At 38.1% G+C, this 25,706-nt stretch overlaps 1 protein-coding gene across 1 annotated transcript in view; it reads left to right on the top strand.

Annotated features, from left to right (window-relative positions):
* Positions 1-25,099, top strand: part of LOC122809713 (cholesteryl ester transfer protein) — an 840,169-nt gene extending 815,070 nt beyond the window's left edge. The window contains exons 15-16 of the mRNA XM_044081408.1: positions 23,451-23,536; positions 23,627-25,099. Coding sequence (XP_043937343.1) covers positions 23,451-23,536; positions 23,627-23,710 — 170 coding nt within the window. The 3' untranslated portion in view covers positions 23,711-25,099. The remainder of the gene's footprint in view (positions 1-23,450; positions 23,537-23,626) is intronic.
* Positions 25,100-25,706: the final 607 nt, after the last annotated feature.

Genomic DNA, 25,706 nt, shown 5'->3' with positions numbered 1-25,706 from the left:
TAGTTGCTGTTATTAGCTGCTGTCCTATGACAGGAAAGATTATTGAGACTGTTGCATGTTGTTATCCTATGACACAAAGTATTATTGGGACTGCTCTATGGTGCTGTCTTATGACAGGAAGGATTATTGAGACTTCTCCATGCTGCTGACCTATGACAGGAAAGATTATTGGGAATACTCCATGCTATTATCCTATGACAGAATAGATTACTGGAACTGTTTCATGCTGTATTCCTATGACAAGAGCTATTATTGGGACTGCTTAAAGTACTCAAGTACAGTCTTCTTTCTGGAAATGAACTGCTTAAATAAACAGACTCTGAAATTGTTGATAGTAACTAGAGCTTATAGAATGCAACCAGTAGTGAACATGAAAATGTACTTGAATTTTGGCTTTCCTCTGCCTTGGTTTTGAATGAAAATAATTTTCCTTTTAAGTCTTATAAATAAATCTGCAGTTAGAATCTGAATTGTTGTCTCCAGATACTATTTTAGTATTACAAGCACTGTTTTGGGGGGCATAAAAAATAGTTTCTGTCATAAACCGAACTGCAAAAATTCCTGGCTGCTTGCACTCTGATTATTCCTCATCCTAAGAATGGAGTTCAGTGCTGCCTAATGAGGTGTTTAAAGACTGTGAAGACACCAACAAAACTTTTCTCTTCTTCCTCAATTGTTGACTGCTGAGCCTGATACATAAAAAATTAATTATTTGAGTATTGCATTACAACCCTTTGTGCCAATAAGCAGATTCATTCTGACAAAAGAATTCCCGAGGAAGTAATAAGGAATTATATTTGAGACCGGCCTTGAAGTCTGTGCATATTGCACCTGTTGTGTTTGGAGTATGTGTGTACATGCATGTTTGTGTTTGTGTGTGAGTACTACAGATACCTCTGCTGTTGTAGCAGATGGATAAACTATTTCAAGTGCTCATGAAATCTACCAAAGCTCTTCTGGAATTATGAATGGCAGCAGTACGTTTGGAACAACTTTTTACTACAAATTATAAAAATGAGATTATAACATACATTCATAACAAAAAAAAAAAAACACTGGTGGAATGAAATACATACACTCAAGCTATTATGTAATTCTGGAAAGTTTTTGCTAATAGGTAGCAAACAGTCCATGCTAGCATTTTCAATTAGCATAAGTTTCAGATTTGTGAACAAACAGAAAAATTCCCAGATAATATTGCTTAATAGAAGCAATTCTAATGATCAGACAATGTCATGGAGAGGATTCTGAAGGAAGATAAGTAACATTTCTTGAGGACAGTAGTCTTCAGGACAACAGCCAACATAGGATCATGGCCAGAAGGAGCTGTCATTCAAACCTGATTTAGTTTTATGATTGGGATACATGTGAACATGACAGGACTTGTAGTTATGGTACCTAGATTTCAGCAAAGCCTTTGATTCTCTCCCACACAGGAAGCAATTATAAAATCTAGAGATATCAGGAAATTGATTACTGGAGTACTGCAGGAAGCAGTCCTGGGTCCAGTATTCTTAAATGCATTTGTCTCAAATGGTTTACTATCATGTAGATGAAGTGAACTTGGTAGAATCCACTTCATGCGAAACCCAAAACACAAACGTTGGCAATGTCGAACTCCGATATTGCCGAAATACAAATCTCGACCCTATCTCAACCCATGTTAATACTTGTCCTTAGGTCGCATTCAATCTGTATTTCGGCAATACCGGATTTCAGCAATGTGAGTTTTCACGGATGTGGGTCGATGATATGACTATTCGACTGAGTCTGCTTCGCTTACATGATAGTAAACTGTCTCAGACATATCTATGGGAATGAAGAACAGGATGAAGCCTTCTGTTGATGGCAAAAATATAGGTTCAGCAGTGGAGGATGTGGGGAATAGTCTAGAGAAGGATTTGCAAAGGATAAACAAATAGTGGGAAGGTAACAGTTCAAGTTCAGTGCAAACAGATACAAATTACTGTATCTGGGCCACAACAACCCCCATGGTGTGAGGTATTAGCTTTGAGTAGAACTGATATTAATAGGGCAGGAAAATGCTTTGGCGATGTTGATCATATCTGGAGTAGACCACTGGGAACAGAGTGTCAGGATAGTGGCAACAGCAAACAGAATGCTGGGGTATTTGCTCAGGGTGTGCAGTGCAGAAAGAATGAGGTAGCACTTCAACTATACAGGACCCTGGTCTGATCACACTGAGTACTGCATGCAGTTCTGGATGCAGAAGAAGAAAAAGAAAATCCGGCTGAAATGAACTCAGAGGAAAGCTAATGTAAGCATCCATGTGTATGGGAAGGGCATAATCAGAGGCTAGATGAGCTACATCTCCACTCACTAGAAACAAAAAGAGATGGAAAACATGGTACTTGATGCATATGGTCATATCTGAAAGATGTAATGGGGTCATCCTGAGTGGAAAAGATGGGGGGGGGGCACAGGCAGCAGATTGTAGGAACCATCTCCTCCCTGGATATCTGAAGTTACTTTTTAGCTGAGAGAGTTGTGGACCCATGGAAAGGACTACCAGAATAATTGATAGAGAGGGAATCCACAGAAGGATTAAAATGAGCATGGGGCAGGTAGAAAGAGGATAATGGGAAGGTATGAATGAAAAGGAGGTAGAATGTTTAAAACTGCAATAAAAAGGGTGGACAAGATATGCTTGCTGTGTCCTGCTGCCATCAAATAATGTAACGTAATGATCATAGAGTAGAACTTTGAATTCATTGTTCTGGCCTAGTATGTTAGAGCAGTATTTAAGCTATCTGCCTTAAGCTCTAGGATCGGAGGTTCAGTCCTGACCTGTGGACACTAAGTGAGGTTTGTATGTTCTTCCTATGTGTATGCAAGTTCTCTGGGTATTCTGGTTTCCTTCCACCTCTTAAAACCGTACAGGTTTATTGATTTCTCTAAACTTGTCAACTATACTGCATTTTCTCTTGCCTTCGTTACTTGAGTTATGGTGGAAAAAGAACTGGACTATTTCACAGTTTACTCACAGAGTTAATAAAAGAAAAAAATAAATTACATTAAAGTGAAATATTCTTACATTTTAAGTGAGAGATTATGGGTCTGAGCTGTTGATGATCTTTATTGTGGTGAACTGGGTTTGATTCCCTTATTCACCATTTGCAAGCTGTGTGACTCTGAGCAAGCCTCTTCATGGTGATTGTACAGCACTGTCTGATTAACAGAGACCTTCTGCACCCAGTGGACTTAATCCTGATTGTAAATGACTGAAATAAGTAAACAGCTAAAATGATTCTTTCCTTGCATAGAATTTTTTAAATTTGTATGACCATGGAACTTTTTGTGAACTCCAAAATCGTAATTTTGAGCTGGATACTTATATGAACAACTCTTGATCATTATATTTCCACCATAGTCAGAATATACTTATGTTTGTCCCAGTTAATTTACAAGGGAATATCTACAAGTTCCAAAGTAGATATCCTATTGCTATACTTTTCCCTTATCAGACCCATCATTGAATAAAGTGTACAAATCCAAGTATAATGCTCAACTGGAAAAGCACCAAAGATTTCTAACCAAGAAAATTAAAGATGTTAACTCATTCAATTATTCCAACAGAATATAACAACTCTCTTTATATTTTGCTATACAGGTTGCTGAAGTCTACTTTTTTTAATGCCGGGGGGACATAGATAGGCTTTTACAAAAGTTGATTAACTAATCAGCTTTCTACAGCTGGGTGAATTCCTTTTTGTTTTTTACTTGAAGAGATGGGGGGTCTTGAGTTGACTGCTATAGAAGCTGATGGAACAATTGGCTTTCTATAGTTTGCTAAAGCCCTTTTTGTTCTGCTCTTCACTGGAAGAGCTAATAGGGTGGTGTGGATTTGGCTGTTGCAGAAAGCCGATGTGCCAGTTCCCTTTCTGCAATAAGCCAAAGTAATTTTTTTGTTTTTGCTGTTGACTTGAAGAGTAAGGGTGTGGGGTGGTATTCTGAGGATGAGCGCCGGGCACTAGCTGAGCCAGCTATGGACCTGCCAGATACTCAGAGGTGACCTGTGTCTTGCTATTCAAGGTGTGAAATACCCAATCCTGTTTGACCAATTTCTTTGCTGAACCAGTGGCTCTACAAATACCCAACCTAAGGACTACTATACTAACAAATAAATAAAACTTGTTGGAGGAATATGTTCTTAATTCAGTGTATTCCTAACCTGTGGAATAAGTTATCATTACAGGTCAAACAAGGTACTATTTTATCTACTTTTAAGGCTACTATTAATGATTAAGTGGGCAGATACAAATTTAAACCTGAGTCATCGTGTGCAACCTAACTGATTTGAGAGGTGAGCAATACTAAATGTTTAAAAAGGTGGCAAGAACTTTTATTGTGTCTAATTAAAGGTGTATAGGGCTAGGCATTTTATCATCCCCCTAACTGCTTTCCTGGGATTTGTGCCTACTTTCCTATCACAAGAACATCGAGAACCAAATGTTTCAACATAGATATGAAACTCCTTATGAAAATAGTAAGCAGGCAATGTGCAGACAACTAAAATATGAAAATGTCAGTGCCAAGTGTTAGCACTTCATCAGTTTAGTGTTCTTCTGTTCACACTTTACTCATTAAACTAAGAAAAAAAGCAAAAAGCTTAACAAATAATGACTGCTCACATTCTATATACCAGGCATTTTGAAAAACAGATCAATAGGTAATGGGCTACAGCTGTTCATTAACAACAGATACTGCAACGTATGGCCTTTGTAGTAATTGAATCCAAAATAAAGAAAGCACTATGCTTTTCCCTATGGCAAGTTGGCACCTTGCTTCACTTTGTTGCTGCTTTGAGTGACTAACTACCATCCTTGCAAATCCAGACAAGCAGTGGTTCAGATAGTTTGAGTTTATGTGAGCCCCCTTCCATTTTTCAGCTGTACAGTCTTATAACTGCTGAGATATTCAACAACAAGCATATAAGTCAAAGATACAGACTATCAAACAATTCCATTGATATCTTGTGACTAATTTGAAAAGAGAAATTAAAAACCACAACATTTTTGTTCATTAAACATACACTGTTACAAATCCTTTGGGCATAAATTAATTTTGCAAATTTATGAATGTTAATCTGTACTTCCTTACAGATTTTGAACACAGGCAATGATTCATGCATACTACAGCCTGGTTGTTACGTACAGAGCTGTACCCTTTGTAAATATGTTTCTACTGGTGTTCTAATAATTTAAGAGAAATAGGCAACTGTCTCAAGTGCCACAGCTGCTGAATGTTGTAGATTTGCCAATTATATTAAAATGTTTTGAATGTGGGCCTCTATAAAAGACCGGGCAGCTGTAATGTAAGGCTTAGATGATGGCACATGAATATGTGATGCATTCAGCTGCTTGTCAGTTAAATCTGCCTTCACATCTCATCTGATACTGTGCTAAATGCAGGGTGTGTTAGCTTTGATTACTGAGAGGACTGAGGATATGTAGATGACATCCATTAATCAGAAGTACCACCACTACTCCTTGTGGGGCAGGTTTGCTTTGCCCTGCAGGGATAAGAATGGTAATATAATTATTTTAGAATTTTTCTAACTGTACAAGCTGTAAGATAAAAAAAATGATTCCTCTGCTAATCCATGAAGGTCACCACAGGGATTCCATAGTGATTTTTTTGGCTCTTGTAGCTGGCCATCAGCATCAGCTTGTCCCTGAGTCCTCTCCTCATTCAACGGGTCCACCAGACCTGTTTTAGTCTCCACATGCAGGGCCAGTGAAGTGATCAGGTACCCCAATGTGGCATCATAGAGCTGCTGGTAGTACTTTTTAGTTCTGCCCAAACTTTCCCCACCTCTGATGCACCTGTGATATCCTGGGATGGATATGCAAAGGGGCAGGCTGGCATGTCATTCTGCCAACAAAGCAACTCAGCAAATGTCCCTTTGACAATGTGTCCTGTGCATCTCTAGCCTCTGATGGAGATCTGCCATGAGGTGCACCTCAGTGTGCACTTTTTCCCTGGAATGTGCATGCCAATCTTCCAGTGTCAGTACCATAAATGCCAGCACTACTACTCAAACTTGGGTCACTTCGGCCATAGTCTGGGCTTTATCTTGCCATATCACTGAGCTGTTTTTTATGAAGTAGTTTCTAATTCAGTGTGTCCACATATGGGAACTTCTAGCTCATTTACGTGGTTAGACCCAAAGGATTTGTATGGCATTTGAACAGCCTAACCACAGACACCTGAAATGCAGTGCCATTTAGTAATCTCTGAGCATAACCCTTTATTATTCCATCATATGCAAAATGCAAGGTGTTGTCCAAGACCAATGCATCCATCTTGGCTAATAAAGGAACAACTACGATTGAAGTGACAAAGATTTTGTGCACTGTAAAGGCAGAAGCATACTACTTGAAGTCCACAAGAATTGCGGCCCTCCTTTTGCAGGAGTAAACATCACTGCATTTGGGAGTTTCCATTTCCTCTCCACACTGTATTAAGTGACGAGCTTGTATATCTTAGTAAGCAACTTCAGATATGGGGTTCCGGGAGATGACTTAGTATGCAAAAAGTTTCAGACTAATGATCAATTTAATAGCAACAACTCTCCTCATCCAGGAGAAATAGTCTTTTCCAAGGATATTCAGAGATGTATGTCTCCTCCAATAGGAGCAGAAGGTTGATGTTTATCATATGAGACACCTGGATGAAGTTTAATACCAACATTTTTGGGATGAGAGTTGCACCACTGAAAGGATTTAGGAAGGGAAAAGTGCTGAAATCTGTTAGCAGATTGAGTTGCTGTATATAGATCGGTAAGCTGATTATTGGCCTTAAGACCTCATCAGAGATCGAACACAATTAGAATGCCAATAATGGTGATGTCAGTATGTGGGCCCTGTCATAGTTTGAGGAAGACGTCCATGAACAGAAGGCAGTGTGTTTCCAAGCTTGCAAAATTCCACCCTGTTACATTTGGGGAGTTCAAAATATAATGTGCATGGATTTGATACATATAAGGAAGGGGGTATGGGAATGGGCAATATTGTCTCATGACCCTAAAAAAATCCAGAAGGGCATCAGATAATTTCACCTGAAAGGACAATAATACAAGAGACCTGATACAGTGTTTGTATAGCTTTGATAACTGTAGTACAGAAGTGAAAGCCTTCAAAAAGAAAGAAGGTCAAATGTAGCCACAGTTAACAGAACTGAATAATTTTGTTTTTGTGAGAAAAGCATTATGGTTTTAAGTGTGAATTTTTTAAGTACATTAAAAATCATTTACTCTTTTTAGATGATATTGTTATTCTCTGGGATGGATCTGTTGATATGGTAGATCAATTTTTAATGTATTTAAATAAGACTACTGACTTCTTCCATTTTGCATCACAGTTTAGTAAAACTGCTGTTAACTATTTCAATACCTTGATCTCACATACTAACAATGGTCTTAAGTCACAAATACATAGAAAGTCGACATTTAGTAATTCGTATCTACATTACAAGAGTCTACACCCCATGTTTCAGAAAAGAAATTAAGTGAAGGGACAGTGTGTAAGTGCTATGAGGATGACTTCAACATATGAAGATGTGGTGAATGAACTAAATTTCTTAAAAATATGTTTATCTCTCGGATTTATCCCACAGATTTATTTGTGAGGAAGTTAAGTCAGGTTGGGGTACTAAATATAAGCCTCTTTTAGGGGTTGGACTATTGAATGACGGTCATAGTACAGTATCAGAAGGTAATGTTAGATATGAACATGCCATGGTGGTTCAATATAACACTGGTACGAAGGCGGTAAAGAATATTATAACACAAATTGGAGTATCTTATGGGAAAACTCTGTTATATTTAAAATTTGGGGGGATACTCCAGGTTTTGTTTATAAAAATAGTCCTCAATCTGAAGGGAAATCTTGAACAGGCTCAAAATAGGGGTCCTAATTTACACCAGAAGGTCAAAAATGTTGGCGCTCATAAATGTGGGAGATGTAATCGATATCTCTATATTTAGGTAAGTGACATTTTGCGATTGGACATAGCCGAGATTTTTAGGGTTCATTTAAGTAGAGGAAATTGTGCAACTAAAGGGGTTGAATGCATTGTGAAATATATGAGATGTCCAAGTTTTAATTTTTCAAAGCTAAAAATTGTTTACGTAAATGCATATCTGAACATATATACGATAGCGATACCAAAAATGTTAATAACACTTTATATAAACACCTCTCGGTTAATCCCCAGTGTTTAGAGTTCAGATTTGGTACATTAGAATAGGTAAGATATAATTTATGAGGAGGTGACTGAGAAAATAAATTTGGGCCCTGTGAAATTGTCTGGCAAATGAAGCTGAGAGCTACAACTGCCCTATGTTTGAAAGAAGTTGTTTCCATAAATCCTTGGGTATATATTAGATCACTGAACGCTTAAAAAGTGAACGGTGATTAATCGACCCTATGTAAGCGAAAGCTTACAACTTCAAATGGTCAGAAAAGTGATTTTTTTTCCTAGGGAAAAAAATTGCTTTTCTGACAAAAAAAAAAAAAACACTTTACACATTACATTAAGTGGGGGGCTTTGCCCCCCACACACCCCTACTTAAATATACCAAGTCGGCGACCGCACTACAGTGCTGAAAACAGCAAAGTAACAAAGCGGCCAAATGAATTCTTTCCCAGGGAAAGAATTCACTCAAAAGCCGCTTCGATATTTTGCTGTTTCAGGCTTTTCAGTTTAACAAAGACACATTCAAAAGAATGCGTCTTTGGTCTTCTAATAGGGAACCAAACCCTTTACTGAAGTTAAGGGCCAATAATGTTTAATCTTAATTTTTAGACTTTTTACTTTGGGCTTTACAGAATACCAATTATATGTATGTTTTTACAGGGGTGGCTCATGCTATCCGTCTGCAGGACTGCAGCCCTCCCACCTAGAAATAAAAAAAATACTGAACATGAACCATAAACTTTAAAAAAAAATTTTTCTTTTTTTACCGAGTACCAACTACCACACATGTGCAGACTGCCCCGCAGATGCCCAGGAATCTCTGTGAACTCTGACTGCCTCAGTTAGCAGTCTAGATGCAGAAAAGGTATTTTTTGCCCCACAGATTCCAAGATGCCATGCGGTAGATGACCGCACAGAAGAGAGGAGCTCCAGACAGGACCAATCAGGAGAAGAGGTAAGCAGGGATTTGAGCACAGGACCAATCAGGAGTGAGGTAAGTTGAGTTCAGGAGCTCTGCAGGGAAGCGTTACGTCAAGCGTGGGATTTGCTGCTTTGGGACAATGGAGTTGGACCTGGTTTGCTTTCCGGACCCATTTATAGGTTAGGTATGTGTGTTGATCGACAAGGCAGCTCTGTTAGTGGAAATATCACATCTAATCTTAGTGGACAAATCCTGTACAAAGGAGTGTGTGTGTGTGTGTGTGTGTGTGTGTGTGTGTGTGTGTGTGTGTGTGTGTGTGTGTGTGTGTATGAAATGCCCTTGTTAACACATAGTGGTGGGTAGAAATACTCAGGCTTGAACCCTGTACCTTGGATGCAGGAGGCAAGGACCTGAATTCCCTACCCACCACTATTTGTAAAAAAATTGCATATTTTTGCCTCATATTTGTTCTGTTCATCATAAAATCTGTGGTTTCTGTATCTTCATATTTCCTTGCAAAGGTTTGTAGTGCAGTGGTGCACTGGTAGTATTGTTGCCTGACAGCTACAGATTCTCTGGTTTGATTCTTGGCTGTGGTGCCTTCTGTGTGGAGGCTGCATGTCCTCCCATCCCTTACAAAGATGTCTGGAGTGTTTCTCCCTGTTCTGCTGAAATTTGGCTTTGTTTTGTTCCAAGTCAGACTAGTTTCTTGGTTAACAAATGTTTAAAAATAACAGGCATTTGAATTTCAGACTTCATATTCTTCAGAAAGTACATGGTAAAACAAAACCTTTTATTCTAGCAATTGTCTAAGTTTATAACATGGATATTTGAAATTTGCCCATATTTTTGGGACTGTATTCCCCCATTATTAGCCTCATCCAGGTATTTTCTGCTAAGGTTGAGAGCTATGGTGAGAACTGAATTCACTTAATATGTTTGGCAGCTGTATTCCCACATTATTGGCTTTTTTCAGGTGTGTTTTGCTAAGAGGTTGACAGTTATGGTGAGAATTAAATTCACTAAATAGTAGTCATTTAAGTTAGTCTTCCACTGTTTCAGCTGATTTGGCATAGTGGTATGTTTCTCTGACTGTTTTGCACAGGGTCCCCTGGGTTCAAGACGTGGCAGTGAAATGTATGGTGGTAACACAGCATTTTATTCTAGCAACTTTCCAACATTATAAAAGCAATGTTTAAAATGTGTCCCTGGTTTTCGGCCTTTTGTCCCCCCCCCAATAAACTTTGGCTTTTTCCAGATATCTTGTGCTGCAAAGTTCAGAGATACAGCTGAGTGTCGAGTAGATTTTACAAGGAGCTGAGAGCTGCAGGGGGAACAAAAGTTTAGTGCTGCTTATGCTAAGTCTGCTTGTATTGTTAATAGCACAACAGGTAGTATACTTGCTTTTGATGCAGAAGGCTGTGGGTTCTACTCCCACAGTAGGTAGATGCATTGCCGATACTGTACTGTGTTGTAAAGGGGGTGGATGCTGCAGTCCTTTTTGGCAAAGATACGTAGTAACTATGAACCTGTTATCAGTTTGCTATCCATTCCCTATTGTGGTATTACTAGCTTATCATTTTTTTAATGCATGCAACATAGGCAATTTATTCTTCAAGGGCAACAGGCACTTTACTTGTAGATGAAACAATGACATATAAAGTTGTTTGCTAGCAGCAACCTCTTTATTAGTTACAGATTTCTTTAATGTGGATTTTACTACTTCAGAGATTGTGCATATTTACTGATACTGGTGGACTATAGAAGGTTGAGTAGACGTTTTATGATGGAAATGTTATGAATTGGGCAGTTTTGTCATTGGTGCATGCATTTTGTTTCATTGTTTACTGGAAAAATGTTCAAAACAATAAATTTAAAATGCCCTCTAACAACTGTACTGTATTGTACAAGGAATATAATGTAATACAGTCAGGAAGGTGTATCAAAGAGCATGTGTATGTTTCATGTTCAAGGGGCCTATGATTTTGAAAACAGCCCAGAGTTAATCTTTATCTGCCACTGGCAAAATGTATTTTCTTTGAATGTGGTTTTCAATACTGTTTCAATGCATGTGAGCTTCAAGGGCAGAGAAGTTTTAATGCTAAGTCTATTTTCATTGTGAGACTGCATTGCTTTGTTTAACAGATATCTATCAGGGTTTGTGTGTAAAATGCAAAATAAAACTTTCAAATGAAATCTAAATCAAAGCAGAAGTAAAGCAGTATGCACATTACAGTATTTATGGTAAATGGGGCAAAATAACCAAGGAATGGGATGTTGGAATGGCTGCAGGGAGGAGGCTCCATTCAACCATGATTTTGTGAGGGGGGGAAGGGTAGCAAACTCAGACAGCCCCGGTTGGACTATACCTCTTAGTTGTTCATATTTTTGCAGAATGAATAGATATTTGCTTCTTATTTTTGGTTTGTTCCTCATAAAATTTGTGGTTTTCTAGCAAATCATTTAGGAATGAAGTCACTAAATTACAGACATTGAGTTTCAGACGTCATAACCTTCAGAAAAATGCATGCTAATGCAAGACCTGTTATTCTTTCAACTGTCTTAAGTTTATACAAGAGCAATTTTTAGTAGTGTTTTGTATGTTCTCACAATATATTTGGCCTTGTCCAGATTTCCTGCATTAAGAGGCTGAGAGGTACGTGCAAATCACTTTGTAGAATTAGGAATATCCAAACCTCTCAATTGTCCCCAATTTTGTCTCAGAATGTTGCTCTCCCCTAATAATCCCTCCTCCAAAATGGCAATTTTGGAAGAAAATGTGGCGGGTTTACAATTATATATAACTGTAATGATCAGAGTTATAGATTACTTTTATTTCAGAAATGCATGTAGATGCTCTTATTTTGTTAACTGCTCAAGTTAACAGTGTTAATATTAAAAAGGTGTCCCTTTTTTGACAGGTTCCCAGCTGCATTGTGTGGCAACTTTATATTTTTGCATCACATGTTTGGTCTGTTTTTCATAAAATTGTGGTTTTCTGGCAAATTAGTGGCAAGTCATTAAAGATTGAAGTTAGAAAATAATGGCAGACATTTGAGTTTCAGATTTTATACCCTTCAGAAAATTCATACTAATGCAAGATCTACTACTGTTCTATTATCTAAGTTAATAAGAGCAATATTTAAAAATTGTCCTTATTTTTGGGCCTGTGTCCCACTTTTAGTTCTATGTATGGCTTTGTCCAGATTTCTTGCTCTGAAGTTGAGAGGTATGAGTGTCAGAGCCATCACCGTCAGCCAGAGACATTTCAAATTGTGACATACTTGTTGCACCCCACTCCCCACTGTAGTGGCTTTGGATGTGTCCAAGGAAGGCAAGGAGCAGTTATGCAGTGTAAATGTGCAGAGTATTCCCCCATCCAAGGTAGACCCCAAGTACGACCATGGTGGCTTTTCATCTGTCCTTGACTTTGCAGAATGTTCTGGTTTTCTGTCATAATTTTATACTGTTGATTTATGCTTCTTATTATTCAGGAAATGCATGCTTTCACAGTGCCCTGTTGCTCTGTTTAAATAGCAATGATTTAATGAGCATCATGTAAGCTTGTCGGAGATTGTAAGATGCAAGTAAGCTTTAATAAGCATACTGTTAAAGAATTACCAGCATTGAAAGCCTTTTCGTTGTTGCCATGTAGAGAATATTTACATAACTAGATAATGTATAAGCCTTGGGTATTGAAATGCATATGACAGTATTTGTAATAAAAGGACAGGATTACAGTATTTTCAGAAGCTCATTACATTTATTGGAGACTTGAAGTCATCTTTTGTTGGAGACTTGCAGTCATCTTTGCAGGCTTACCCGTAAAATAAACAAAATGCCAGTCTATCATGTGTGGTCCATAACTTGTGCAGGAATCCTTTAAGCAATTTATCTTGAGCTTGTTTCTTGTCTGCTGTTCATTTTTTACTTTGATCATGTCTTCCCCATGAAACAAGTAGATAGTTGTGTCAGGCAACAGGTCTTTTTTGGATAAGAAACATTTTTACAAGTTGGGGGTATCACAGAGATTGCTACTTTCAGCATGTTACTTGGCAATTTTATAAAGCTGAATATAAATTATAATTAGAACTGCAGTGCAAGGAGTAGTGGTTTGAGTTGAGTGCTGCTTGTTTTTTATACTTGATTTTGACTGGCATTCCAGTAATGTATTTAAAACGTAATTTATTTTTTCATGCCTCGCAACCTGTTTCCTTCTGGAAATTAAGTAAGTTGTCATGTAGCCAATGCATTGAAATATTTTTTTCTTCTATACTTCATTTTGTCTTGATTGGGCTCTTGTAATGACTGTTTGGCACCCAGGGCAGCGTATTTAATTAAAGTTCGAGTTGTTGTGGTTTTGAGCATAGCTCCACCCCTTTCTAGTTGGCCACACACCTTCCAATTGGCCCCACCCATTCAGCTGTCTCCTGCAGCCCTCCTTTAATTTGAAGTCACCAGCCACCACTGTGTTTTTATAAGCATAGTATTAGAGGAAAAAAATCTCTTTTTAACGGTGTCTGATGCTTTGTGACTTGATTACTTCTGAAAATTCCTGGGGAAGTTTTTTTTTTTAACAACATATATGTGTTTTACTATATGAGGTTTATTATACTATTTTTTTTATTTAAAGTATTTAAATGAGATCTATTTTTTCCTGTTCCTATTTTGCATATGGTGTTAGGCTCATTTTTTTGTATTTCAGACAATGTAATTTAGGATTATGTGAACTGCTGCTTCACCTTTAAATTTACCTGCATTTTGTATTTTAATTGAGTTTAGTTTTTGATTGGCACCATTTTATTAGTGGGACTATAAATTGATGGGGAGTGTGTTATGTGTTTGTTTTGATGAAGTCCCTTTGTATAGGGAATGAAAGTGCTTAATGAATTAAAGCTTTTGCCTTTTGCATGATTTACTGACATCCACACTACCTATTTTTGTGGCTTCCAGCATTTCACATCTACATTTTATTATTAGTTTTACTATGTTTTTATTGGTTAGAACTGAATTCTTGTTTAAAATCAACCAGTGTAACTACAGTCATATTTGTAGATAATAACACGAGTTGCACGTTGCATGATCAGTGCTCAAACTTCCTTTAATTAATCTAGCCTAGTTGGAATGGATTTGGAATGGTAATTTCTGAAATCTGGAGCCTAAGACTTTTGTGTAGAGTTTTACTTTTGTGTTGATCAGTGATAACAATCTGTAATTTTCAGCGTTATATTTGACTTTGCTGGGTTAAGACACTATGATTATTCACAATTCTTTCACAAAGGAAGGGTACGTGCCAGTATTAGATATCTTTTGAAATAGGTTGTGCAGACGTGTTTATTAAGTGATGCTTCATGCTTTTCTAAACACTTGAGATTAGCCCACTATATCCTAGTGCCTTATCTCCCGTGTCATAAAAATTGCTTTCAACATCTCATACTCAGTTATAATGGCTTCCAACTGTCTGTTATCTTTCTTACCTAATTTAAGTATGTAAACTTCTTTCAGCCACTCAAAATGGACTGACTTATCAAAAGGCTTCCGATGAGGTAGGGTAACCTTGAAATGTTTGGGTAATCACTTCCAGTTGTGTAATTATATGACCTTTGGATATTAGACTGAGGATGTAGGCTTTGGATTCTCTCCTTTACTCTGTATGCCTAAAATCTGGCTTATCTGTCACCAAAGGCCTGTGCCTGAAGTGCTGGTGCTCAGGTCTATGGCACAGAGCCACAAATAGAGTATGTTTATCTGTTCTGTACTCCCTTATAATATATTTTTAACTTACATTTCTATATTCGTTGAAAAGTTTACTGGCTCTGTGATCTAGATGTATCACATTTTCTTCTGTACATTTGAGAAGCATTATTTTTTCCCCTGAGAAGATGGCTTTTGTATTTGGCCTGTAGCTTGTTCACCATGAATAGTGATAGGTAATTGGGCCTGATGAGCCTGTCTGACAAATCTCTGATGTTCAGCCATGATAAAAAGGGCATAAGCTTCACTCTGTAATATGGCAGGGTCACTGCATAGCTGCTTAGGTTGACAAAGTTTTATTTTGATGCAGAGAAGGAAAGCAATACTTCTGTATCTTCTAGGAGTGCACATGGCCTAAGCTTTATACTTTCAACTACAAGTAGCCGAGACCCTTAGAGTAGCCAGAAGTCTAGATGGTTAAGAGACTGGCACTCAGAGTCAAAAACATACACTCTCTATACAAAACTGTAAAATAATCTAAAAAAATGCAATTTCCAGGGATCACACAGACTAAGCACAGTACTAGAACTCTACAATATTCTGAGCCCAACTGTTACACTCTGTTTATGGATTTCATCTAAGTGCTGAGCCCATAATCATGTTAAAATTACCTCCCAGCATTTAGCAGATGGCTGCTCTGCACTGACTTCCTTATGTACATGAAAATATCAGCCATAAAAAGTAAGATTATCCACGTTACAATGACCAGAAAAACTGAATGAATGCCTCAATACAAGTGCAAAAATGAAGGTCCAAAATACAAATAAACACTTGCAAGATGGTCCAGTGAATTCCATCCACTGCCAAAGTACCAGAGTGGACCATTATTCTCCTTTATTGACCAAGGTTTCAAGTTTTGGTGCTTTCAGCCATAAATAATAACTATCGCTTTCTTCAGAAACACCCTCAATTCAAACAGCAACACTTAAATACCCTCCCGTATCCAAACATTATCCGATTAATTAATTGACAAATCACATTAAATAACACTGAATTACTACTATAAAACAACTGAAAAACTGCAACTCTGCTGACATTTATTATAGTTTGCTTTCCTGTGCAAGACTATTTTATAATTAGCCCCACTATTAAGACCAGTATTACTGTAGGTATTGAGCAGAATCTGTCATTTGAGTTCTTTAAACTCGAGCTCTCCTTCTCTGTCCCCATTGAATTCAAGGGAAACATTGTCCACTAATGAGAATAAAACGTTTTTGCAATTGACACATTCCATTGTGTGCTTAAACAACACATTGTTGTAATCTTTCTTTTTAATCCCATAATAGTGCTCATAAATTCTTCTCCTCAGGGGTCTACTGGTTTTTCCTGTGTAGAAGAAGACACATGCTGAGCACTTCACCATGTATACCACATACTCTGAACTGCAAGTAAACCTACCTGGCACTGTTATTGTTTTGTCATAAGTGCTTACCTCTACATAGGTTTGTTTTGTGAATGTGCAGAAAATTCATCAAAGCAGGGGCCAGGGATGCCTTGTATGCCAGGCAAAGATCATCCATCAGAAGTTTGTATGATACCAAGGAAAGAGACGGGGTTTTGAGGCAATCAGTGTAGGACATTGTGTTTACTCCCTGTATTCTTTTTGTAAGGATCTTTTGTGGATGTTCCAGTGGCTGCATGTATCTGGTCAGGTAAATACCAAAGGGGGCATTATACTCTACGGTGGGTCTGATGAGGTCCGAGTATAATGTTATGATCTCTCTGGACCTAGATGCCATGCCTTTCTTTATAAGCTAGGCACCGCTGAAGGATTTTCTTACTACCTTGGACACATGTTGGTCAAAGGCTATGTTATTATCTACAGGAGTTCCCAGATCCCTCACTGGTGAATCAATTTTTAGGGGTGTTTATGATGATGTAGTTACCTGGGGTGGCAGACCTCCCAGAAGGTGCTATAATGCATTTCTTGGTATTGAGTTTTAAGCCATGGCTCTGGCACTAAGAGTTTGTTTATTTGTTTTGAACCTTCCTAAAGTGTGTTCTTGTCTGGGGGGATTCATTGACTACTAACTGGGTTAGCCAGAGGCTTTGACAGGGGCTTTGTCATCTGAGAAGCAGAATGCCAAAAAGTAGTGAGCCTAGCACAGAGCCTTGGAGGACTCCACTGGTGACTGGCCTCTTTGTAGAGATGGTTCACCTATTCTAACCTCTTGGGACTAATCAGAGAGCAAGCTAGCTATCCAGCATGTTATAAAGGGGTTTATACCTACTTCTGTAGGTTTGTTGACAAAGCCCAAGTGGAGAATTGTATCAAATGCTTTAGCAAGACCTAGGTAGGCAGTATGCACTGTTTTTCGCCTCACTCATTACCCTAGTGACCTTTTCAAAGAACTCCACCAGCTTAAGTAAGGATGACCTTTCTTTGGCAAAGACAAACTGGGCTGGATCCAGTGTCTGGAGGTCTCCTATGTCCTTGTTGATAATTTCCATGGTAATTCTTTCCAAGGCTTTGCAAATAAGAATTGACAGACTAATGAGACTAGTTTTCTGGATCTTTTGAAGGTCCTCCCTTATGAAGGGGGATGACCATCAGAGTCCACCATTCAGATGGCACAAAACCTGTTTTAAGACTCACTATATAATGACTCCAGAGATCCTGATAAGTCATATTTAAGACTGTTCAGGAGGCATCCTGGAATGTTATTAGACCCACTGAGGCCATGTTCTTGGCTTTAGTGAGTGTAGCCAGTACATGCTCTGTCGTTATAGCTGGAGAGTTTGTTTAAGGATATTTTTGGAGGGATGGTTGGGGGTGAGAGAGGGGTAAAGCTGGAATTTAATTTTTCTGCTAACAGGTTCACTATATTTCCAGGCTTGGTGAATGTCATACCATTAACCACCAGTTCAGCATATTGCTGTGTGCTTCACTTGAGGTTTCTGACATAGCTGTAGAAGGCCTTGTGGTTGGTTACCTTTCACCTGGGAAGCTATCTTAACCTCAAAGTTGGCTTTGCTTGACCTAATTAACTCTCTTAGTTGCCTATTTAGTTTGAGAGAGTTTATCTTTATGGGAATTACTTTTCCTGATTTTTGCCATAATTTCTTTCCTTTTGTTGTATATTCTGTTTAATTTGGGATGCCACCATGGTCATTTGTTTCAGGGGCTAGTCCTGGGATTAGTTCTGGTAAGTACACCAGCCTTTATGCATGGCTGTTCAGAGTTTGAGATCAATTCAGCATAGTATGCTTTGTTCTTGGGGGTTGGAGAAGCACTAAATTTTGACAAACCATCATTTAATAAAAGGCAATTTGTGTTAGAATAGTCCTAACTATTACTGGTTTTAATGGGATTAAGGAGTTGATTTTAATTTCAAAGGTGATAGCTTTATGGTTGGACCTTACCAGTGAGAACAAGATATTGGGGGGGAGGTGTAGTATTGTCCCATATTTGTGAACATGAAGTCCAATATCACAACAAGATTCGCAAAAGATGAAGCGGCAAAACCAACAAATAACAAAAATATTCACTGGAAAAGTGGAACAGGATCCAAAACAAATAGAACAAATTGTTTTTCTCACCATACCTAGAAATATCCACACTAAAATTATCCCTTTGTAAACACCTTTTTAAATTAAAAGTGTTTTTAAAGATAAACTTAGGTTTGTCACCTACCACTCTAAGAAGGTCAGCCTTACCCTTGATTATATTCTATTCCATATAATTTTTTGGACATTACTATTAAATGGGATTCTGATTTATTGAATTTTAGTAGTAAGGTTTTTAGAGAAAATATTTTTGTTAATAGCTACTTGTACTATTTGAGTAATCATCCCATCCATATGAAGAATAACATCCCTAAAGGCCAGTTGATATGTGCGTCTAGAATGACCTCAGACTATTTGGTTTTTGAAGAAGCGGTTGCCTGCATTATTAGTATATTTAGGGAAAGGGGCTATAAAGAAAAGTTATTTACCTTGGCAAATGAGATTAGGTTGCCACTGTGGTTTTGGGCGGACACGGTGGTGCAGTGGTTAGCATTGCCACCTCACAGCAAGAGGTTCTCCAGTTCAATCCTTGGCTGGAGTGCCTTCTGTGTGGAGGCTGCATGTCCTCCCTGTGGTCGCGTGGGTTTCCTCTGGGTGCTCTGGTTTCCTCCCACATCCCAAAGACATGCTGTAGGTGAATTAGACACTCTAAATTGGCCCTTAGTGTGAGTGTGTGCATGTGTGTGCCTTCTGTGGAAGGTTGGGTGCCGGGCTGGCAACTTGACACTGTAAAACTCCACTGCCAATCATGAGTGGACAGGTGATCCACTGTGGTGACCCCTAACCAGGATAAGCCGAAAGAAGAAGAAAAAGAAATACAGACTTTCCCCCTATTCTGAAGTCCGGACTAGTTGTCCAGGAATCAGCTGTTATGGGAGGTATTGATAACAAGGAGAATTGTGATATATTATGTTGCCTGGATATGTCGATTGACAGAAGCAATTTAGTTTCTGTCATTAATAAAAACTGGAATATTATCAAGGGTATTGCTGACCTTCTTAGAATGGTAGGTGACAAACCTAAGTTTATCTTTAAAAACACTTTTAATTTAAAAAGATGTTTACAAAGGGCTAATTTTAGTGTGGAAATTTTTAGGTATGGTGAGAAAAGAATTTTGTTTTGTTTAGTTTGGATTCTGTTTCACTTGCCCAAATGAAGTCCAGTATGTTAGAGGTTGTAGTGGGCATTTTCAATATTCAGTCAAGTGTGTTTGTAATTACGAAGTCCATGCATCTCTGTTCCTCTAGATTTGAGGCCATGTAGGATTCCCAGTCTATAGAGGGGTAATTAAAGTCTCCCATGAGTAGGGTGTTAGGTTGGATAGTAAGTGTTTCCAGTAGGTCCAAGTATGCATTATGAACTTCTTGGGACATGGAAGGTGACCTATAGCTGGCTAGAATATGGTACAGGATTTTGTCTGTGGTGATCTGCATGTTGTTGAACTCCAGCACAGCACGCCATCCTGGTCGACCACCCTAGACGTATGCTACTGGTCTGAAGGTGCAGAATGCATTGAAACCTTGCATACCTGGGGTACTCTCTGCCACTTTAAACCATGTCCTAGTAACTACACAAATGTCTGTAATCTCAATTGTGAGGAGGGCTTGAAGGGATTGTACTTTTTTTTATTTAGGGTCCTGGCACTGAGCAGTAACACCTTGAGGTTCAGTTGAGTTGATTTTGCTATGGTGGCAGGTTTATCAATTTGGCATTGCCTAAAAAAAACATTGTGGGGGTGGATAAAGCTTTGGCCATTCTTTGAATGCCTGGAGGGGAAAGGTGCAGACCATCCCTGGTAAAGTAATGTGGTCTGTTAACTATGTCCTCCCAATATGACAAATATTGGATCACCTTAGAATGACTCTAGAAAGACAGTCAGTTGTTGAAATCAATCATTTTTTTGCTCATGTTATGGCATCATACTCTGTAATGGTAATATGCTGTTCAATGCCAGGCTCATACCATCCTGAAAACTCCATAATTTTTGTGTTAATGTAATCCAGTGAGGTACATCTCAGGTCATTTGCACCTATATCAACTGTGATGGAATTATACTGGTACCTGTGGCATAATGACTTGAGAACGTGTGTGATTTGGCCGACCTTGACTCCAAATAAGCAACTAACCGTTCTCTTATCCTTGTTCAGCCTGGCTAGAGGGGTTTCAGTATATCTTACAATGGAGTCTCCCTATGACGAAAGTCCTGGGAAGTGTGTTTGCTTGCCTTAGTGGCTAAGTATTTGGAACTCCACTGAGATGGTATGTGTGGTGTTAGGTGTTTTTTCTGACTATCTTTGGGCTTGCTGGGGCATAGCTTTGACAATGGGCAATCTAGGCAATTTTTGTTGTTTAGGAAGATTGCTTTGAAGTGCCTTAGTGTATGTTAGACTGTGTGCTGTGTGAAGTTGGGGTTGTGTGCATAGTTTTGACAACTTGATGTGCTCCTATATGCAAGTGTTTTGCCTCCAATGTCATGGTGTAAGTATACCTGTCACATACTGTGTTTGCTTCTTTAAGGATTAAATGATTGTCAGTAAACATGAAACACAAGCTAAATTGTCTCAAGATGCCAATATCTATAAAGCTGGCTATAGAGATGTTAGGAAATTGCATAACTATGCTGTCTGGTCCTTTGACTGGTGAGCTGCAAGGGGTGGTGTATTTGGGTTAGAAGGCGATTAAGGGTCCTTTGTTGGTGCAGACTAAAAAAGATGCTTTACTGGAGCAGATTATGCTAAGCAGTACAAAATTATACTAACCTTAATGTTTACACAATACTGAATTCTACTAAATCTGTAGATATTGCCACTCAACACCCAACTAGGCTGCTCTAAGCTTGTCGGAGCACAAGGTATTTGGTCTATATTGCCACTTTAAAGGGTACAATTTTATTGACCATTCTACAGGGAAAATTTGCTCTCTAGGTATTTTCTACTGTATAGGGCATTGCCAACCCACCCAAATGTGCACATTTATAGCAGTGCAGAACAAAAATCCAGAAAATCTAACTAATGAGCCCTTTGGCTAATAAAATGACTGCACCATGAGTCCTTTTCTGTATTTTTCAACTTGGATAGACCAGGAAAACGCCCATTGTAAAAACACAGTAGAAGAGACCAAGTGTAATGCTACCACAAACCACTTAAACAGCTGGAAATCCCTTGCTGAAGGCAATATCAAGACTTTTTTATTACAAAAAGTTCATTGAAATGCACACACAACAGTAGGAAACAGTAGCGATCACTCAAAGTAACTTAAGCAAATGTGATTTAACAACCAGAGGTACTTAACTTTGCCTGTGTGGCACTGGATACAAGTAAAGTCCTTGTGCAATGCAAACTACTAATCCAAGCTTTGGTGAGCTCTAGGAAAGTGAGCAGGAGCCAATATGTAGTAAAGTAGGTTTAATCAAGAGCAATACCGGTTTGGGTGGGCACTCAGTGTCATGGATCTACGGAAATCAATGGGTAGGAAGAGTACTTACATAGTTTATACAACAGTCAATAACAATGACAGAGAGGAGGGAGGGACTCTGGAAATCATATTACCACAAGGGATGGAAGCCAGAGACATAGCCTTATAAAACCACCAACAGCAAAAGGTTGGGGGGCTTGTTAAACATTTTCAAGGAACAAGCAGGGTAGTTAGAGAGGCATCCAATCAATTAAGGACACGATTGGAGCTCTTTCAAGAACTTTAGCTTAATGTGTTAGAGGGTAATGGGGCAGACACAGAATGCAACTTTAAGCAGGCAAATCATAAGCAAAATGTAAAAGCACTGAAACAAAAACTGGAGCAGAGGCAAGCCTGATAATGTAAAGGTCGCAAAAGATGTGATTCTCCCAATGCCCATAGTGTACTGTGAAAGCACATCAATGGTGCAACAGTCACACTCTTGCACTAACACCTGAATCAGTGCCACATTACAGTAGGTGCTAGCAAGTATAGCTATTTTGGGCTAAGGGGATAGGATAAGCGACCAGTTTAAAGTCATCAGTCAGGTATTGTTAAGTTATAGGACATCAAAGACTTTCTCTTCACTGGCATATCCATCTTTGCAGTAGAACCTAAGAAGTGGTAATCCATCTTGTTAATGAATTTAGCTGATGTGGGAACTGGATTGGATATGGAAGGAGTCTCTTGCGGACCATCTTGTTGCTGGCCTGTCCACTAGCTTCTCCCATTTAGGTGATTCAAACTTGTGGATGTGTGGATGCAAATAGTTGTTGAGAAACACACACACACACACACACACACACACACATATAAATCTTTCTTGCAGGAGGCAAGCCCCCTGCACCCCTCAATGTGGAGAACAACACTGATATTATATGTACCAACTCCAACATTGCACCACAGTGAAGAAAAGGGGAAAAACCCTAAAATTGCACTGTTGGTTCACACAGTACAATACATTGCATGGAAACTCACAGTGACATTAAATTCTTTCATTTCAGCAGCTCAACCACCACTCGTGCAGCACAATGGTTAATGTCTTTATGTCACAGATACAAGGTACAGGGTTTGATTTTGATCTCTGGTTATTGGCTAGGCTTCTAATAGTCTGGTCTGCAGACTGATAGCTTAGAATTTGCCGTTGAACCTGTAAGAATTTCTCTACATCTTGTAGTGCATTGTCATGTAGAATGTCTGATTTAGTTTGTATAATCTTGTGTTGCTTTCTTTTGTGTCTGACCATGGAACTTTGATTTTCAGTTTTGTTTCTTGTTAACACCTAGTTGGTATTAGATAGGTTTTAGTTTGTCAAGACCCACATACAAATGGTAACTATACCAACCTGAGTCCTGTTCTGATAAGTACATGTATGCCCCCTCTGGACATATATATTTATATAGACTTCAAAATGACTTTTAGATCTTTAAATCCAAAGTTTATTACATTGTTGACAAATGCTAGGATTAAAATACTTTCATATTTGGTGTGAACAAAGATTTGCATATTTTGTATTATTGTCTGATGTGACTTTCGCATCACTTGGAGATAAAACTAAAAACACTGCTATTGTTATTTTTTTAACATTGTACAGAGATGGGATCAATCATGACTGCAGTTATGGACAGAAGCGGACTACAACTGTTTGATATTATTAACCCTGAGATTATAACACATGAGGTATGTAAAATGTACCTGTTGATTGTGACACCCATTTTTATATTGCTTTATTACTTAATAAAAGTAACGTATTTCTGTTTTTATTTTTAGGGTTATGTCATTGTCCGGCTTGATTTTGGTTTCCCACATCATTTGTTAACTGATTTCCTAAAGAAAACATTGAACCAGCAGTGACATAAAACATCAACACTTTCTCAGGAAAACAGGAAAAATACACTTGCATTAGGAATTTAGTTTGTGTGATCATACAAAAATGTCAGAACCCATAATTTGTAATGTTTTTGCTTTTTATTGTATAAAATAAACAATGTTCTGTAAACTACAAATATTCAATATATGTTATTTATGGAATGTAAACTTTATGTGTGCCATAGTAAAATGCTATAATTTGGTAAAAAGATTGCTTAGAAATACAAATCTTGGTGCTATAGCCACTTGTTATGAACTCTAAGGTCTATAAAAGAATGTTTCTTGATGGGTGATTAATAATTTAAAACAGTACTGGATCTAAACACTTCACTTCTGTATATTATCATGTTAAATGTTATCCAGTGGAAGTATGTAGATACACAAATAGCCCTCTAGGCATTAAAGAATATTTGTAAGACACACCAGTGTCGTTACCTCCCAGTGAACTACGTTTGAAACTCAAACTATTTTCAGTCATGGTAATAATATTTATGTAGTACATGCAGTGCAGCAAATTACACTCTGTAGTCAGGAAAAAAGTAACTGTCAAATACCTCTGACATAAGAAAAGTGCTTAAAGATTTGTTAAGCACCTCTCACCATTGCTAACTTCTCTTTCTGAATAACAATGGCAACTATTTGCTACCAGAGAACTTTACTGAAATGATAAAGCAGAATGCTGTCTCACCCACAAGAAAACAAAAGTGTGGCAGAACAAGGTCTCTAACAGCATTTAATGTCCCATTCATTCCTCAGAGGGACACTTCACTTCTGCCCTCTGTCTGTGTGGATGCATTAAGTTTTTCTATGGGTTCGAATCTACAAGACATTTTCTGCCCCTACACTTTTTTTTTCTGTAGCTGGTAGTACATAGAGCAGATAAAGTCTATGCACTACAAAGAGCTACGATCCTGTTCTTTTTCATTACAACCCAGTTTTACTACATGGAATACTGTAATTACATACCAAATTTGAGGAAAAAGAACATTCTGACATAAGAAAGGTGCTTAACATTTTGATAAGCACCTCTCAGTGATATTAAGCTGTAGACTAATGCTACAGCATGCCAGTGCTGGCCACCACAGAACAGCAAAATGATTAAAAAAACTTTAAAAGTTGTTCCACACTTTTTTGTGAAACAGCAAAGTGTATAAGAGTAAAATGTCTAAGATCTTTTAAAGCTGTTCGTTCGTCATAGGGGCACTTTGCTTCCACCTTCTGTCTGTGTGGAAGTGCTAAGTGTTCTACAGCTTTCAACACAGTAACCACTTTGCATTCCTACACTTTTCCTATAACTGCTAGTATATCAGAAGAGCTAAAGCTTCATGTACTATAAAGAATTATGATTGGTTCTCTCTAATCATAACTCATTTGTTATGTGTACTTGACATGTATTTTAAGATTCACCTCTTGAGTTTGCTTCATTCTTTTCATGAGAGGATTTTCTTAACATCTGTGTCCTGGATGTAAAACAGCTTGATTATGATCAAAGACCCAAACATAATCCTCTGTGTTATGTGTTCTCAACATGGATGTGAAGCTTCCCTTTTGAATTTCATTTTGCTCCATTTTGAAATTATTTTTTGCATTCACGTCTCTAACAAACTGATTATCAGAGACCTGATTATAAGCCATTGTATGTAACATTTCCTGTCACACTTTATTTATTCATTCATTAGTCTTTGCTAACCAGTGTGGAAACAACACATACCTACCCTTGTTCAAGCATGGCCCACATCCTCTTGTTTCTGTTAAGTGAAATATTCAGGGTCATATTGTATGTAGCTGCGTATTATGAAACTCATTACTTAGGTCTGTAAGTTACAAATTGATCGCATCCAGTTTTCTATAAAAAGAAAGTGCCAGTTTAATTTCAGTCACAGATTTAATGAAAATTTGCTCGTCTGATATTGTTTAATATATTATTTATTAAACATTTTGAACCATCAATAATTAGCGTCTCAAATAATTTTCACACTGT

The sequence above is a fragment of the Protopterus annectens genome, chromosome 8.part0 (genome assembly GCF_019279795.1).
Source record: "Protopterus annectens isolate FY-2018-M chromosome 8.part0, PAN1.0, whole genome shotgun sequence".
Lineage (NCBI taxonomy): Eukaryota > Metazoa > Chordata > Ceratodontiformes > Protopteridae > Protopterus > Protopterus annectens.
The sequence above is the reverse complement of the archived record's forward strand: the minus strand, read 5'-3'. Positions and strand labels throughout refer to the sequence as shown.